The 14,732-nt window shown below is 41.8% G+C and overlaps 1 protein-coding gene and 1 long non-coding RNA gene across 12 annotated transcripts in view; both read left to right on the forward strand.

Annotated features, from left to right (window-relative positions):
• Nucleotides 1-14,732, forward strand: part of PTPRM (protein tyrosine phosphatase receptor type M) — a 649,319-nt gene that overhangs the window by 145,984 nt on the left and 488,603 nt on the right. For all 11 annotated transcript variants that reach the window (XM_081561596.1, XM_081561601.1, XM_081561595.1 and 8 more), the window contains exon 2: nt 14,441-14,563. In XM_081561596.1, coding sequence (XP_081417722.1) covers nt 14,441-14,563 — 123 coding nt within the window. The remainder of the gene's footprint in view (nt 1-14,440; nt 14,564-14,732) is intronic.
• LOC145534332 (uncharacterized) lies at nt 6,302-8,859 on the forward strand. Its single transcript, XR_014074473.1, has 2 exons — nt 6,302-7,083; nt 7,887-8,859. It is a non-coding gene; the product is annotated as an uncharacterized LOC145534332 (long non-coding RNA).

Genomic DNA, 14,732 nt, shown 5'->3' on the forward strand with positions numbered 1-14,732 from the left:
AGAATAACAGGTCCTGGATAGCTCAGCTTCTTGCCTTTTGTCGAGGACTCCAGTTTTCTTTTTCTCTGGCGCGTTTGAGGACAGGGTGTCTTCAGGATGAATTTTTGGTTCTTTCTCTTGGCTCCTGTAGCAGTATTCATCTTTCTCCTTTGTAACTGCTTTCTGTTCCCCCAGTGACCTCCCTGGAGGATCGGGGCACCTTTACCATCATCCACATCTTCCCTGTAGCCTTCATTGCTTCTCCACACAGAGTCCGACATGAGACCCAGCACAGAGTGAGATGAGAAAAGAGATCCCAGGACTCAGATCAGAGAGGTGGGAGCTTCCAGAATCAGCATTTCTTCTTCCCTTGGTGCAGCCATAGTACTTAGAGTGTAGAGTCCATCTGTATATGTTTTTCTGCTTTGCAAATAAGTTCACCTGTACCATTTTTCTAGATTCCACAGATAAGAAGTATTATATGACACTTATCTTTTTATGATTTACTTCGCTTTTTATGACTTACTTAATTTTTTATGACGATCTCTCTCCATGTCTCTGCAAATGGCACTATTCCATTCTTTTTGATATCAGAGTAATATTCCATTGTACATAGAGTCATAGATGTAGAGAACAAATGTATGGATACCAAAGGGAGAAGGTGAGGTGGGATGGATTGGGAGTTTGGGATTGACATATACACACTATTGACACTATGTATAAACTAGATAACTGATGAGAACCTACTGCATAGCACAGACACCTCTACTCAGGGCTCTTTGGTGACCTAAATGGGAAGGAAATTTTAAAAAGAGATGATATATGTATATGTATAAATGATCCACATTGCTGTACCGCAGAAACTAACACAGCATTGTAAAGCACCTATGTGTGTCCAGTTGCTGTCATGTCTGATTCTTTGCAACCTCATGGACTGTAGCCCACCTGACTCCTCTGTCCATGAGATTTTCCAGGCAAGAACACTGGAGTGGGTTGCCATTTCCTTCCCGGAGAGCTTCCTGACCCAGGGTTTGAACCCCCTGTTTCCTGAATTGGCAGGTGTGTTCTTTACCACTGAGCCACCAGGGAAGCCCCAAAGCACCTATACTCCAATAAAGTTTTTTTTAAGCATTTCTTTTTCAATGTTTCTGATGAAGATAGAAAAGTAAACAGCTTTCCATCTTGCTCTTGTTACAAAAATGAGATTCCGTTGAACCCGTCAGGTCCATAAGGAGTAGCAGGCATCTTTGTAGGACTGGGAATGCAGAGGTGACGAGAGATTCCCAGGCCCATAGAAGCTCACAGTGCAGCAGAGAAGACACAGAGGCCACAGTCATTTTGGCCTGTGGGCAGTATGACCTGTGACCTGTGTATCTCACAGTGATGGTACCCAGGAAGCAGTGATTGATTTTATCTGTGAAACAGGCCCCTAGGAGAGGTGGCCTGTGTGCTAGGATTTGAACAGCCATGAATGGAGTCTGGCATCAGACTCTGGGCTGGGGATGCAGGGACTAACGTGGGACACATGGGCAGCAGCATTGCTTAGGTGGGTCTGCAGACAGTCAGGAATTGCAGGATTATAAGAGCCGACTCACTGGAAAAGACCCTGATGTTGGGAAAGATTGAGGGTAGGAGGAGAAGGAGATGAAGGAGGATGAGATGGTTGGATGGCATCACCTACTGAATGGATGTGAGTTTGAGCAAACTCCAGTAGATGGTGAAGGACAGGGAAGCCTGGTATGCTGCAGTCCATGGGGTCAAAAAGAGCCAGACACGACTGAGTGACTGAATAACAAACAACAACTCTGGAAGGGAAGTGGTGGCAGGAAATGAAGATAAATAGGTAGATGGGGGTCAAGTCTGGAAAACCTCCTTGGTCACGTGATAACATTCGCACATTATCCCATGCACAGGGAGCTGCCCTGGAGTCATTTGAACAGAGAGTTTGAACAGCCGTTTTTAGCCGTGTGTTTTATGAAAGGCCAGCTTGTTGGCTGTGTGTGGGGTAAACCGGAGAGGGCAGAGTCCAGACACAAGAGGGTGGGCCAAGTTTAGTGGGAATGTGAGCTGATACTCCAGGTGTAGTGTGCAGGGGATGGGAGTTGCATAGGAGAAAGTTTCAGGAAATTGTTTGGAAGGGAAGGTGTTGGGAGGACTTGTGGTTGACTCACAGGGTTTTGGCTTGAGCCTCTGGCTTGTGGTCCATCAGCCAGCGTTGGCAGCATCCACACAAAACTGCCTGGCACTTTCATTTCCTGTTTCAGATCCCGTGCCCACGCAGGGCCATGGTCCCCTTTGATGTTCATCATCTTGTCCTAACAGTGAGTGCACTTTCTCATCTGCCACCAAGTCCACCCTCTCCCGGGGGGATGGATAATAAACATTATGAAAGTGTCATGTCTTCTGTAGGCATAAATAAATCCTCAGGGATGTGCTCAGGGGCAGAATTGCCCTCTGGACATCCTTCAGGAACTTCTGGGTGGAGGACCAGCATCCTGTGTCTCAAAGGCTGCACATCTTTAAACATGAGGGTGATGCTGAGCCTAGTGAGATGCATGCACTTAGGAGGCGTGCAAGATGAAGGAACAATGACTGATGTTCACCCACTGAGGCACCTGCTTTTGAGGCTCCTGGGCTGAAGGAAGACTTCTCTCTGTTTTCATGGTTGAAACCGTGCATGCTAATTGTACCTATGTTGTGCGTATCTCCTTTTTACACACAATCTGTGACATATCCAAAGATAGAAGAGGTAGCTGACAGATCCAGGACTTCATGAATGCAGGTCTCAGTTTCCAATTGAGTTGAGTGAGCTTTACAAGTTCCCAGTTTTTGTTGTAGAATAAGTACTCCTAATGACAGGAAATTGGGATAAACATTTTACCAAGAGGATAGAGGAAATTGTATTGACTTTTTCCTTATTCATGATTTGATACTACCCAACAAATGGGATGTGTAGAAAAAAATGTTCATGGAGGGAAATATATTTAGTTGAGTTTGGGTTAATTGGTGAAAATAAACCATTGGCTGGCTGGTATCAGCTGGATAATACAGCTTGGCTGTACTGCATGTGGGTGAGTTCTGGAGTTTATTTTATCAGCTGTCCCAGATAATGATTTTATGCTAATAAAATCATCAAGAGATGGATTTGTAAATCATACTAAACCGGCAGGAGCATTACAAGGCATAAAATTAAATTCTATCCTTTATTAATTTCCTGGGTCTCTCTGACCAACACCCAGGATCGTTTTCCACCTAGGGTATCTCTTCTTGTTGAATAGTTCCACTTAGGAGAAAAATTACAGATTGAGAGTTTCTTAGCATGAAATTAGAAAATAGAATTCAGCACTTTGATCAAGCAGTATTATTCTGTTGCCCTTATTCACCTGAGAGACATTTATGACTTAAAAAGACTTATTTAGAGCAGTGATCTCTGAAAGGATTTCTCCACGCCCTTTGAGGCATATAATACATTATCTGTTGATGTATGGAAGAAAATAATTGAACTTCAATTAAATTTATTTTGTAGTTTGTACTTTAAAAGGTCAATTATATGTGTGTCTAATAATCTGAATATGTGGAGTACTACATGATATAATTTATAAATAAAATGAGATGGTTTTACCTTTTATATTTATGTTTTTAAAATCTTAATGTTCAGAATGTCTATTTAGCTTTTTAAAATGAAGCATAGTTAAGTTATAATGTTGTGTTTCATGTGTACAGCAAAGTGATTCAGTTATATAATACATATATTTATATTATATGTATTCTTTTTCAGATTCTTTTCCATTATAGGTTAATACAAGATATTGAGTACAGTTCCCTGTGCTATAGGGAAGATGCTATACAGTAGGTTCCTGTGCTATCTAGTAGGTCCTTGTTGTTTATCTATTTTATATATAATAGTGTGTATACGTTAATCCCAAACTCCTAATTTATCCCTCCCCTCTTTCTTTCCCCTTTGGTAACAGTAAGTTTGTTTTCTATGTCTGTGAGTCTATTTCTGTTTTGTAAATAAGTTCATTTGTATTTCTTTTTTGGATTCCACATATATGTGATAACATATATCACTTTCTCTGTCTCGCTATGACAATCACTAGGGCCATCCATATTGCTGCAAATGGCATTATTTCATTCTTATTTATGACTGGATAAAAGGTTGTGGCTTTTTAAAAAACTGAAGTTATCTTTACCTTCCTAAAACTGTTTGAAACTACTGATCTAGAGCACTTTTCCAAAGTGGGTCAAAGATTAGTTTGTTCTGAGACCTTTTTTCCTAAGAACACAGATTCCTGAACATTCTGGTTAAATAGGTCAGACTAGAACAATGGTTATCAAACCTAAGTGTGCATCAGAATTATCTAGGGGTCAGGCAGAGGATGAGATGGTTAGATAGCGTCACCGACTCAACAGACATGCATTCGAGCAAACTCCAGGAGATAGTGGAGGACAGGGGAGCCTGGCGTGCTGCAGTGCATGGGGTTACTAAGAGTCAGACACGACTTGGCAACTGAACAACTACTGGCTTGCTAAAGCACAGTGCTGGTTCTGGCCCCACCTGAGTTTCTGATTCTGTAGGTCGAGGGTGGGGCCTGGTATTTCTAAGTAGAGGGAACTACTGTGAGAAGCTCAGTCCCCCACCTGGGACTCAGGACACAGGTCGTTCCAGAGATGAGGTGACAACTACTGATCTGGATTTTTCAATCTGCCCTGGCCAGTTCTTGCAGATACTGCATCATTTAGTTTTCTTTTCCTACTCCTGTTGCTTTGGTAGAGGCAAACAGCTGCTTTTCACACTGTATTTTTCAATATCGGTGTGGAGGATAGAAGCACCAGTGTGATATTCAGGGAGATTTGAATTTGCAGATAACTCGTATGAGTGATTTAATTAAATCCTCTCTGAGCTACTTATCTGTACATGGAAAACCAAGACAGTCGGGTCACTAATGATGGGGCTGCATCTGTACAATATTTTAGAATGGAAATAACACTATTAATCCATTTAAAAAAACAGATTTTGAGATGAATAGGAAAAATACATGGTTGTTTGTTACAATCAGTTCTTTTTAAAAACTAAGGAACCAATAGATTGATATGAAATGAAGAATGCGATGTGGTAAGCTATAGAAACTTCAAGAACAAAACAACTCATTTTCTTTGAACTATATAAAGTACATCCATTGGCAGATAGCACTTACGATAGAGTGTGGCATCAGCCATTTAAATGTCTGTGCAATGTGTAAAAGCTGCTTGCTAGATTAAATTATGTAGAAGTACATTCTGTAATGCTTACTGTCTGATTCACTAACCATCAGTGGGGCATTCAGAGTTTAAGAGGCATTATATACTTTCATTGTTGGCAGGCAATTAAATGCAGAAGTCACTGGGATTGATTTAGAAGAGGAAAGTAGTGGCTTAGCTATATTGGTGCAGGTTTTTTTTCCCCACTCTTAAAACAATTATGTATATTATAGCTCACTTCTATTTATCCTTTGAAAATGTAGTTTACAGCCGTTTATCTCACAGCTCTAAATTTGAAATAAATGGAAAGGACCACCTGAGATTACATGTATTTTAGGAAAATAGAACATATAACATTAATTCACTTAGTACCAGTTTTTGATTTGCCCTCTCTGTAGAGAGTCCCATTTAATACTTTATGCATTTGATAAAGGCTGCCTTAAATGGGGTCATTCTGTATTTAGAACAAATGAGAAAAATGTTCCAGAAATCTCCTTGAGGAGTATTACAGTCTTTTTACAAAATGACTTTAAAAGGACTGTAATTATAACAAGGAGAATGATTGTCAGAGTATATGTCAGTTTAACCTGTTAAAGTCAGAACAGTTGAAAATGTATGTGTATCTTAGGAGGAGGGTGAAATTAACATTTGGTTGTCCTCCATTAGCTCCTTAGAAACGGTACTTTCAGGAGCTTATTTACAATGCAATTCATGTAACAGTCATTACATAAATATTTCTGGTTGTTATTTGCTTACTTTATGGAGGCAGGTTAAGGGTGAGGATGAAGTGTTATTCTCTCAGTCCTGTCCTACTCTTTGCAATCCTCTGAACTGTGGCCCACTAGGCTCCTCTGTCCATGGAATTTCCCAGGCAAGAATAATGGAGTGGGTTGCCATTCCCTTCTCCAGGGATCTTCCAGACTCAGGGACTGAACCTGGATCTCCTGCGTTGCAGGCAGATTCATTACTGTCTGCACCACCAGAGGAGCCTGAAGTGTGAAGATGTGTAGACTTGAAGGAGTGTGAACTCTGGATGCAGATCTGGCCTGGACTACTGGCCCTGAACCAAGCTGTATGTGATGTGGGTGAGATGTTTGGCCATGTCAAACTGCCGTTTGTAAATATAGGGATGTATCCATAAAGAATATAACAACAGATTAGAATGGAGAGGTTGACAAATAGGTAGAGTGTTCTCAGAAGTAGAAAAGTAACAGCAGGTATGTGAGGCAGCTACTATTTCTGGGCAGAAATGAAGTCCAAGGAGAGTTTCCCCCCAGAGCTGAGATCCAGGACCTGGTGGATAGCAGGGAAGTCCCTGTGGGGCCACACCCATGGAATCTGGGGGAGGTGAGCCACCGAGGGGTGCAGGGGTGAGTGCTGTCTGCTGGACCCTATTGGCCACCACACGCTGGAGAAGCCAGGTAACCCTGACCTTGTGGATCTGGGACTCCTGAAGCCGTGTGTGCTGGGAGCCTTCTGGGAGCTCTGCAAGCCCCATCTTTCCCCCTGCCCTGCCTCTCCAGGACCTTCTGCTGGCCAAGCTTAAAGTCTTACCAAGTGAAACAGGGTATGTAGTCAGAGGGTCTCCATTCATTTTCGCAGAGCAAGTGATGAAAAGTGAATTTAGGGCTGAGAGGTAATACATTGATACCTGGCAAAAAGGATATTGATGCTTGCCTTTAGGCTTTGTGAGACAGACATTTGCGTGGTGTTATGTGATGAGTTCTTTGATCAGACAAATTGAAACTATGGGCTTTCCAGATGGTGCAAGTGGTGAAGAACCTGCCTGCCAATGCAGGAGATGTAAGAGAAATGAGTTTGATCCCTGGGTCAGGAAGATCCCCTGGTGGAGGAAATATTCCAGTATTCTTGCCTGGAGAATCCTATGGACAGAGGAGCCTGGCAGGCTACAGTCCATGCAGTCTCAAAGAGTTGGATACTACTGAAGCGATTTAGCACCCACACATGCATTGAGAGTATAGTCTTATACTGGTTGTGAGGATTAGATGAAATAATGACCGTCTGTTTTCTGAAGCAGAATCTGGCTAGCATGTGATGGATGTTCAGGAAATTGGGGTCTTTGCAGATCACAGGGCACTCACATCATAGTGTTGAGTAGTAATTTCCAGCTAAACAAAGGGTCCCAGGTAATGGTTTTTACCCCCACACCTTAAAGGCTACAGGAGCACCTTTTGAAGGATCATAGAATCAGTTTTCTAAACCCAGACACCACCCTTTACAAAATCAGATAGAACAGAAATGAAAAAGGCCAGTGTATCTCAGTAGAGATAAATGTGGTTTATGAAGTGTGCATATACATGTGATAGGTTACGGTGTCATGACTATGGGTCACAATCAAAGAATATTTAGATACTGCTCCAGAGGGTGGGTTCTGATCCCTGACGGTTTGATTTCCTTTGTCTTCTCTCTGGTTCTGGAGCTTTAGTAGGATACAGAGTGATCTTATTAAAGAATTTTTAAGTTTCCTTTGGGGAAAAAGTGGACCATCCACTCTTTTATAACCTGTGTCTTAATGATGGCATACTACTCTTGGTCCTACTGAATAATTCTCTGCTGTTCCCTGGTGGCTCAGTGGTGAAGAATCTGCCTGCCAGGAGACGTGGGTTTGATCCCTAGGTTGGGAAGGAAATGGCAACCCATTCCAGTATTCTTGCCTGGGAAATCCCATGGACAGAGGAGCCTGGTGGGCTATAGTCCACAGGGTCACAAAGAGTCGGTCGTAACTAAGTGACTAAACAACAGCAGAAAATTCCTAAAAAAGAAGAAAGATAAATTCCCTTCAATATGCAAATGATAATATTTTATTTTGATAAATCATGAATAACCTTTATAGACAACTAGTTTTACTATCTTAATTATTGCCAGAAAGAAAAAAAGAGACTTCAACTTTTCTAAAAGCAAAAACCATAATTTGAGGAGACTTCATTAACATTTAGCTGGCTTATAGTTTTCAGCCATAATAAAAAAAACGAACATGTTCAGTGATTTTGTCACATTTGGAGCTGATCTATCTTGGAATACATCAGGACAGGGCTGGGTGTTTTTGAAAACAATTGAGATTGTTTTCATTGTTTAAGTGGATATTACAGTTAGAAAAAAATTTAGGCAAAATTATTGTGGCCAGATTCTGCACAGAGCTTTGGGAAATTCATCACCTGTATTTCTGAAAAAGCATTTATTGGGTGCCTACCATGTACAGACCAGCCTTCTGGTGACTCAGACAGTAAAGAATCTGCCTGCAATGCGGGAGACCCAGGTTCAATCCCTGGGTTGGGAAGATCGCCTGGAGAAGGAAATGGCAACCTACTCCAGTATTCTTGCCTGGGAAATCCCATGGACAGAGGACCCCGGTAGACTACAGTCCTTGGGGTCGCAAAGAGTTGGACACGACTGAGTGAATATGACTTTCACTACTTTCGCTTTACCATGTACTAGCTCTAAGGGATATCAAGATGACTAAGAGTTATAATGATCAAAATGCTTTTTGAGGGGATTCCCTGGTGGTCCATTAGTTAGGACTCTGCGTTTTCACTGCCAAGGACATGGGTTCAAGCCCTGGTTGGGGAACAAAAAGATCCCACAAGCTGGGGCAGCATGGCCAAAATAATAAAAATAAAATAACTTTCGAGAAGAATTCCTAGGCTTCTGGACACCTGTTTCTTTTAAACTCTGCAGTTTTTATAAAACAACAACAACAAAAAAACCCATGGTTCCATCTGATTTCTAGAACCTATCGTGCTAAGCTTCAGGTTTTAGTTGAGGAGTAAATATATAAATTCATGGCAGCCCACTAAGACTTTTTTGAGAGAAAAAATGTTCATAAAGACCATTTTGCGGGAGGTTACAGTTTTATCAGAGAATGCTCTGAGCTCCCACTTAACCAAGTTTACCTAATTGAAGTTGGATGACATGCTGTCCTGACATGTTACTGAATGGACCCTAGAACCGGTTGCTCCACTGCAGTGGTTGCTGCTGAGAACTGTATTCATTAATGCATGTTGATTGCTTCATCCTAGTGCCCTGGGAAGAGAGGTCCCTCCCTCTGGATTTAGGATTAGGAGTTGTGTTTCTTTCCAGTCTTTAGTTTGGAAAATACTGTCACACAGTGTTAAGAATGTGGGTTTTCAAGACAGGATGCCACCTTTGGAACCTTGTGTGCAAGCTTTCAACCCTTCTGTGCCTCATTTTCTGTAGTTGTAAAATGGGGATCATGGTACCTATGTTATTGGGTTGGTGTGAGCATTAAACAAGTCCTTAGAAATTGTGAAAGTGAGAAAGTAAAAGTGTTAGTCGCTCAGTTGTGTCCGACTCTTTGCTACCCCACAGACTGTAGCCCACCAGGCTCAACTATCCGTGGAATTCTCCAGGCAAGAATACTGGAATGGATTACCATGCCCTTCTTCATTAGTAAATGGAAACCCCTGTTACTAGTTTTAGTATGTATATTATCATCTCATAGATACTGTGGATTGTGTAATCAGTCATTATTTCCTCTTGGCACTGGCTACCCCAAAGCTCAGAGTGAAATATGTGGCCAGTGAATGAGCCTAATGACTTTCTAAAAAATTATTTGGTGATAATGGTGGAGTCCTCTGCATAATCCTTATATCATCTTATTCTTAATTTTTTTCCCTCTACTTTTCTTGCTTTTCACTTTTCACTTTTCTTTAATTTTATTAATTTAGTTGGCATGTTATTGTGTTGCACTGCCTGTCCTGGAACAAGCCGCAAAGTCATCATCCTTGTTGTCTTTACCTGGATATTGACACCCGCTGACACTTCCTTTCACATAATAACTCCTTATTCCAGCACAGGTTGTGTGTTGTATGCAGATTTGCTAGGGAAAAGCCTTTCTCAAGGTATGATGGAGGCATGTGTGTGTGAATGTGTGTGTATTGATGTAAGAGAGAGAACAAGAGAGACGCAGATCACCACCCATCTGGCTTGCATCACCTTTCCTCCATCATGTGTTTGACCTTGGGTTTAGTCCTGATTCCCCTTCTCAAAAGAGAAATAATTTACCTTGACTGATGGATGAATATGGTCCAGCTATGGGCTGTTGGGTGTTGGCCCACTGCCCAGAGTTCCGGAGAAAACTTGGCAATTTGTTGCCGATGGTATTCCTCTACATGATGGTAAGCTGTCTGTGTTATCCTGAAACTGCAGGTGACTTATTTTTGGAAAGCCTTCATCTCATGATGGTTCTGGGACTTTGCTTCCTTGTCACATTCTTTACTGGCCCCAAGGCACTCACTTGACAAGCCCAGCAAGCTCTGTTCTTTGCTCTTGTGGTGCTGTGGAGGAGCCCACACTCTTCATTTCCCTACAGAGTACATGTTACAATCTCCAATTATTTATTCCAGCCACTTGCAGTGCAGTGAACTCCTGAGAGTCCTTGTAGGAGATAGAGATGGTAAGGAAGATTTGTTGTTCAGTCACTCAGTTGTGTCTGACTCTTTGCAACCCCATGGACTGCAGCATGCCAGGCTTCCCTGTCCCTCTCTATCTCCCAGAGCTTGCTCAAACTCATGTTCATTGAGTCGCTGATACCATCCAACCATCTCATCCTCTGTCACTTTCTTCTCCTCCTGCCTTCAATCTTTCCTAGCATCAGAGTCTTTTCCAGTGAGCTGACTCTTTGCATCAGGTGGCCAAAGTATTGGAGCTTCAGCTTCAGCATCAGTCCTTCCAGTGAATATTCATAGTTGATTTAAGACCTTAGCTTAAATCTTAGTAAGATTATTAGTAATAGCTTTTACTAATTAGTAATAATAATTATTAGTAGTAGTAATAGCTGATACTGGTAGACTTGCCCAACTCTGTTAGACCAGCCACACTTGCTGCCGAACTGACTTATCAGAAACACCGAGTGAGGTACATGTTATATTCATGTTGTTGGTAAAGACATTGGGGTTCAGAGAGGCTAAATGATTTGTCTACAAACACAAAGTCAGTGCGACAAGAATAAGGAGGTGCCAGGTGTCTGACCCTGGAACCTGTTCACTTCATGTCTACCCCGAGTTGCCTTGAAATCGAAAAGCTTCAATGTGCTCTCTCACGTTGGTTATATCCCATTGCTGTTGACCTGACTCTTGCCTTATTTCATCTCAGTGGACCATCTTTGCTATTTTAGGGTTCTGTGTCTGTTGGATGAAGGCAGTGATGGGTCCCTAAGTATGCAGGGAGACGTGGGTTGAGGCAACAGGAAATCCAGTCTGTGCCATTTCCTGGTGGTTCCATAATCCTGTGTGGATTCTCTGTTTTCCTTCAAGTGGTAAAAGCAGCTTTATATAATGGGGAAATTATATCCTTGTACGAGCATTGTATTAGTCGTTGGGGTTTGCCATACCAACTCTCACCATTGTATTTGCTTATATCTGCAGTGCCGAGAATCAGTTCCTAAACCAGATCTTTAACCAGCCTTCAGTTGTTTTGCTGATGCCCCAAGCTATTTCTCACTGCTTAAGACTGCACAGCAGGACTTTCATCAAAGTACTGTCTGTGCTTCCATTGGGGGTCCCTTTTCTGTCAAAATTCATGCTTCTTTCTTTCTTTTGAATATTACAAGTGCTACCGCTGTTTGGGCTTATTCCTGCAGCAGTGAGGCTATTTTCTATATCAAAATTAGGGCTTGCAACCAAGAGAAAATATTTCTCATAAATGTTTGCATAGTCTTCTAACATTTCTTACCCGAAATTGGAAAGTTGTTAGTGTTACGTGCTTGAAACAAAGCCACTCTGTTTCTGAACTTGTTAAAGCTGAATAAGAGGGAAATATAAATTACCAGTTGTTGTCAAGGTGAAGTATTTTGTTAATGCTGTGTCTTTATAATGAGTTTTCTGTTCCCAACAGAATGTTTAATTGACCAGTTCTGTTAAAAAGTGTTACAGAAGATGGTGTCCAGGGCCACTGGAGCTAGTGACTTAATACAAAGAGCGAAAGCGGAGGGACACTTCCTTAAATGGCCCAAGGTCCCTTGAACATCTTTTATCAGTGATTTGGAGGCTGACAGCAAGCATGCTTCATCAAACTTGCAGATAACCCAGATCTAGATAGGATAACTTAACACCTGAATGACAAAATCAGGATCGCAGAAGCTCTCACTAGGCTGGAGAGATGTACTGACAACAGAGATGGGGTCTAGAAAGGGAAAATATAGAAAGTCACTTCCCTTATTGCAAAGGGGAGAAGTGGCTCCATGGCAGTGGTATGAGGAAGACGTGTGGGATTCCAGGCTCCAGGAATCCTGGGATGGGCCAGCCCTCAGCTCAGGCTGTTGACAGAGCAAGAGGTCAAGGGAAGTAGTCACTCAAATTGGGGCTGCAGTACTGGGAGTCCCTGGCTTAGATGAATGCTGATAAACTCTACAGTGTTTAGAACATCTGCCTTCATGGCAAAGGTCTGAGAGCCTTCTAGTGGGAGGGAGGGAGGGGAGCAAAGCATATTTTGCCTGGAGAAGCAAAAACACAGAACTTGACAGCTCTTTTTAAATAGCTTTCTTGTGTAAGAACGGGGATTTTTCACTGTTTCTTCACAGGGAAGAGCTAAGATAGATGGGTACACATTTCAGGAAGCTGCATTTGGGCCTTTTTAAAGGAATCATCTACAATCAGAGGGATGTTTTCTAAATTCTGGGTGCCCACCTGTTCAGAGGTGTTCCCAGATTCTGCCTGCTGATACAAGGGATGCCGGAGGTGCAGGTTCTATGCCTGGGTTGGGAAGATCCCCTGGAGATGAAAGTGGCAACCCACTCCAGTATTCTTGCCTGGAGAATCCCATGGACAGAGGAGCCTGATGGGCTACAGTCTATGGGGTCGCAAAGAGTCAGATAGGACTGAGCACACACACACCTGTTCAGAAGCTGTCTGTCTAGAAGGTTGTAGAATTGATGTAAGCAAGTGGATGGAAATTGGACTACGGAACCCTATGTCTGAGTTTGTGCAACTACTTTATTATTATTATTTTATTTATCTTCTTGCTGCCAGGGCATACGGTATAGCCACAGTGAAATTATATTCTTATACTTGTGTTTCCTTGACCAGACCCTCAATTCTTGTCATTGGCAAGTGATTATAATTAATCTTTTAAATTGATATAATTAATAACATTCTATGATAATGGGAAGTAGAATTTTCATGATAATTAAGATGATTGATATAATCCTTCACTTTGGCAATGTGAAACATTGGGGGAAAGATTTGATGCTATAATAATTCAGGGTAACAGGAGACATTTGAGAGGATGTGGGTGGGACTTTGAATCATCAGTGTGTCCCCAGATGCTGAAACAGTGGACCTGCTTTGCATATGCTGCATTTTCTGTTATTCTTTGTTTCTTTATTTAAGTAGCTTCATTTTAGCTTCTACATCCAGCAGATGTTTACCCCATGTTTAGTTTTGAATTTATCCTTGCCTTTAAAAGTTGTGTAGACTGTAAGCAAATTTATAGTCTCTTTTAATTTTGAGACTTCAAATCTCCAAAGTATTAAAGCAAAACCTGTTTTTGTGTTAGATTTAGAATAACCGTTAGAAAAATATTTTTCAAGCAAGGTCTACAATCTCTACTGTTTTGTCCCTGACCAGCATGCCAGTGTTATGATGGAAATATTTCTGTTTTCATTTTTTGGACAAATTATGATTTTTTTTTTCTTTTGAAGACATATTGAACACCTAGGATGGTTCTATTAAAGTTTTGAACACAAGGTCAATTATGCCAACTTCATATGAATCTGGAAAATATGATTATAAATTTGCTTCATTTTTACTTTCAACTGGGCTGCCCCAATGCTTCGCGAGGTAAAGAATCTACCTGCAATGCAGGAGACACAGGAGACACGGGTTCAATCCCTGGGTCCGGAAGATCCCCCTGGTGGAGGGCATGGCAGCTCACTCCAGTATGTTGGCCTGGAGAATCCCATGGACAGAGGAGCCTGGCGGGCTTCAGTCCAAAGGGTCACAAAGAGTCGGACACAACTGAGTGGTTGTTATAAAGATGTCAGAGTCTTTTAGGGAAACGATATAATTTAGAATTATTGACAAGGCATGACTAGTACTCAGATAACACTTAACTAGGATGCAGTGGGGTCAGGGTCAAATTGAGTTGAGCATCAACTGTAGGTTTACGGTTCCCTGCAGTCATTGTAGCTTATTCCAGAGGTCTGGTCGTTATTAATGTCACTCTTCCTGTTTTTAAATTTTAGGTGGTTGCCTCTTTGATGAGCCTTACAGCACGTGTGGATACAGTCAGGCTGTAGATGATGACTTCAACTGGGAGCAAGTGAACACCTTGACCAAACCAACCTCTGACCCATGGATGCCATCAGGTTTGCTTTTAGTTTTAAGTTCTCTTTTTAAAAGCAAAGGTGCAGAAGAGTCTTAATATCACAGTCAGTGTTGCCTGGGTATTGGTTGAATGAGTGAGGGTGCTGGGTCTTGAGTTTGGTGGCAAAGGCTGGTTATCTTGTGAGGATGGTTCAAGAAAACCAATGACAA

The sequence above is a fragment of the Giraffa tippelskirchi genome, chromosome 14 (assembly GCF_054371585.1).
Source record: "Giraffa tippelskirchi isolate mGirTip1 chromosome 14, T2T-mGirTip1v1.2.pri, whole genome shotgun sequence".
Lineage (NCBI taxonomy): Eukaryota > Metazoa > Chordata > Mammalia > Artiodactyla > Giraffidae > Giraffa > Giraffa tippelskirchi.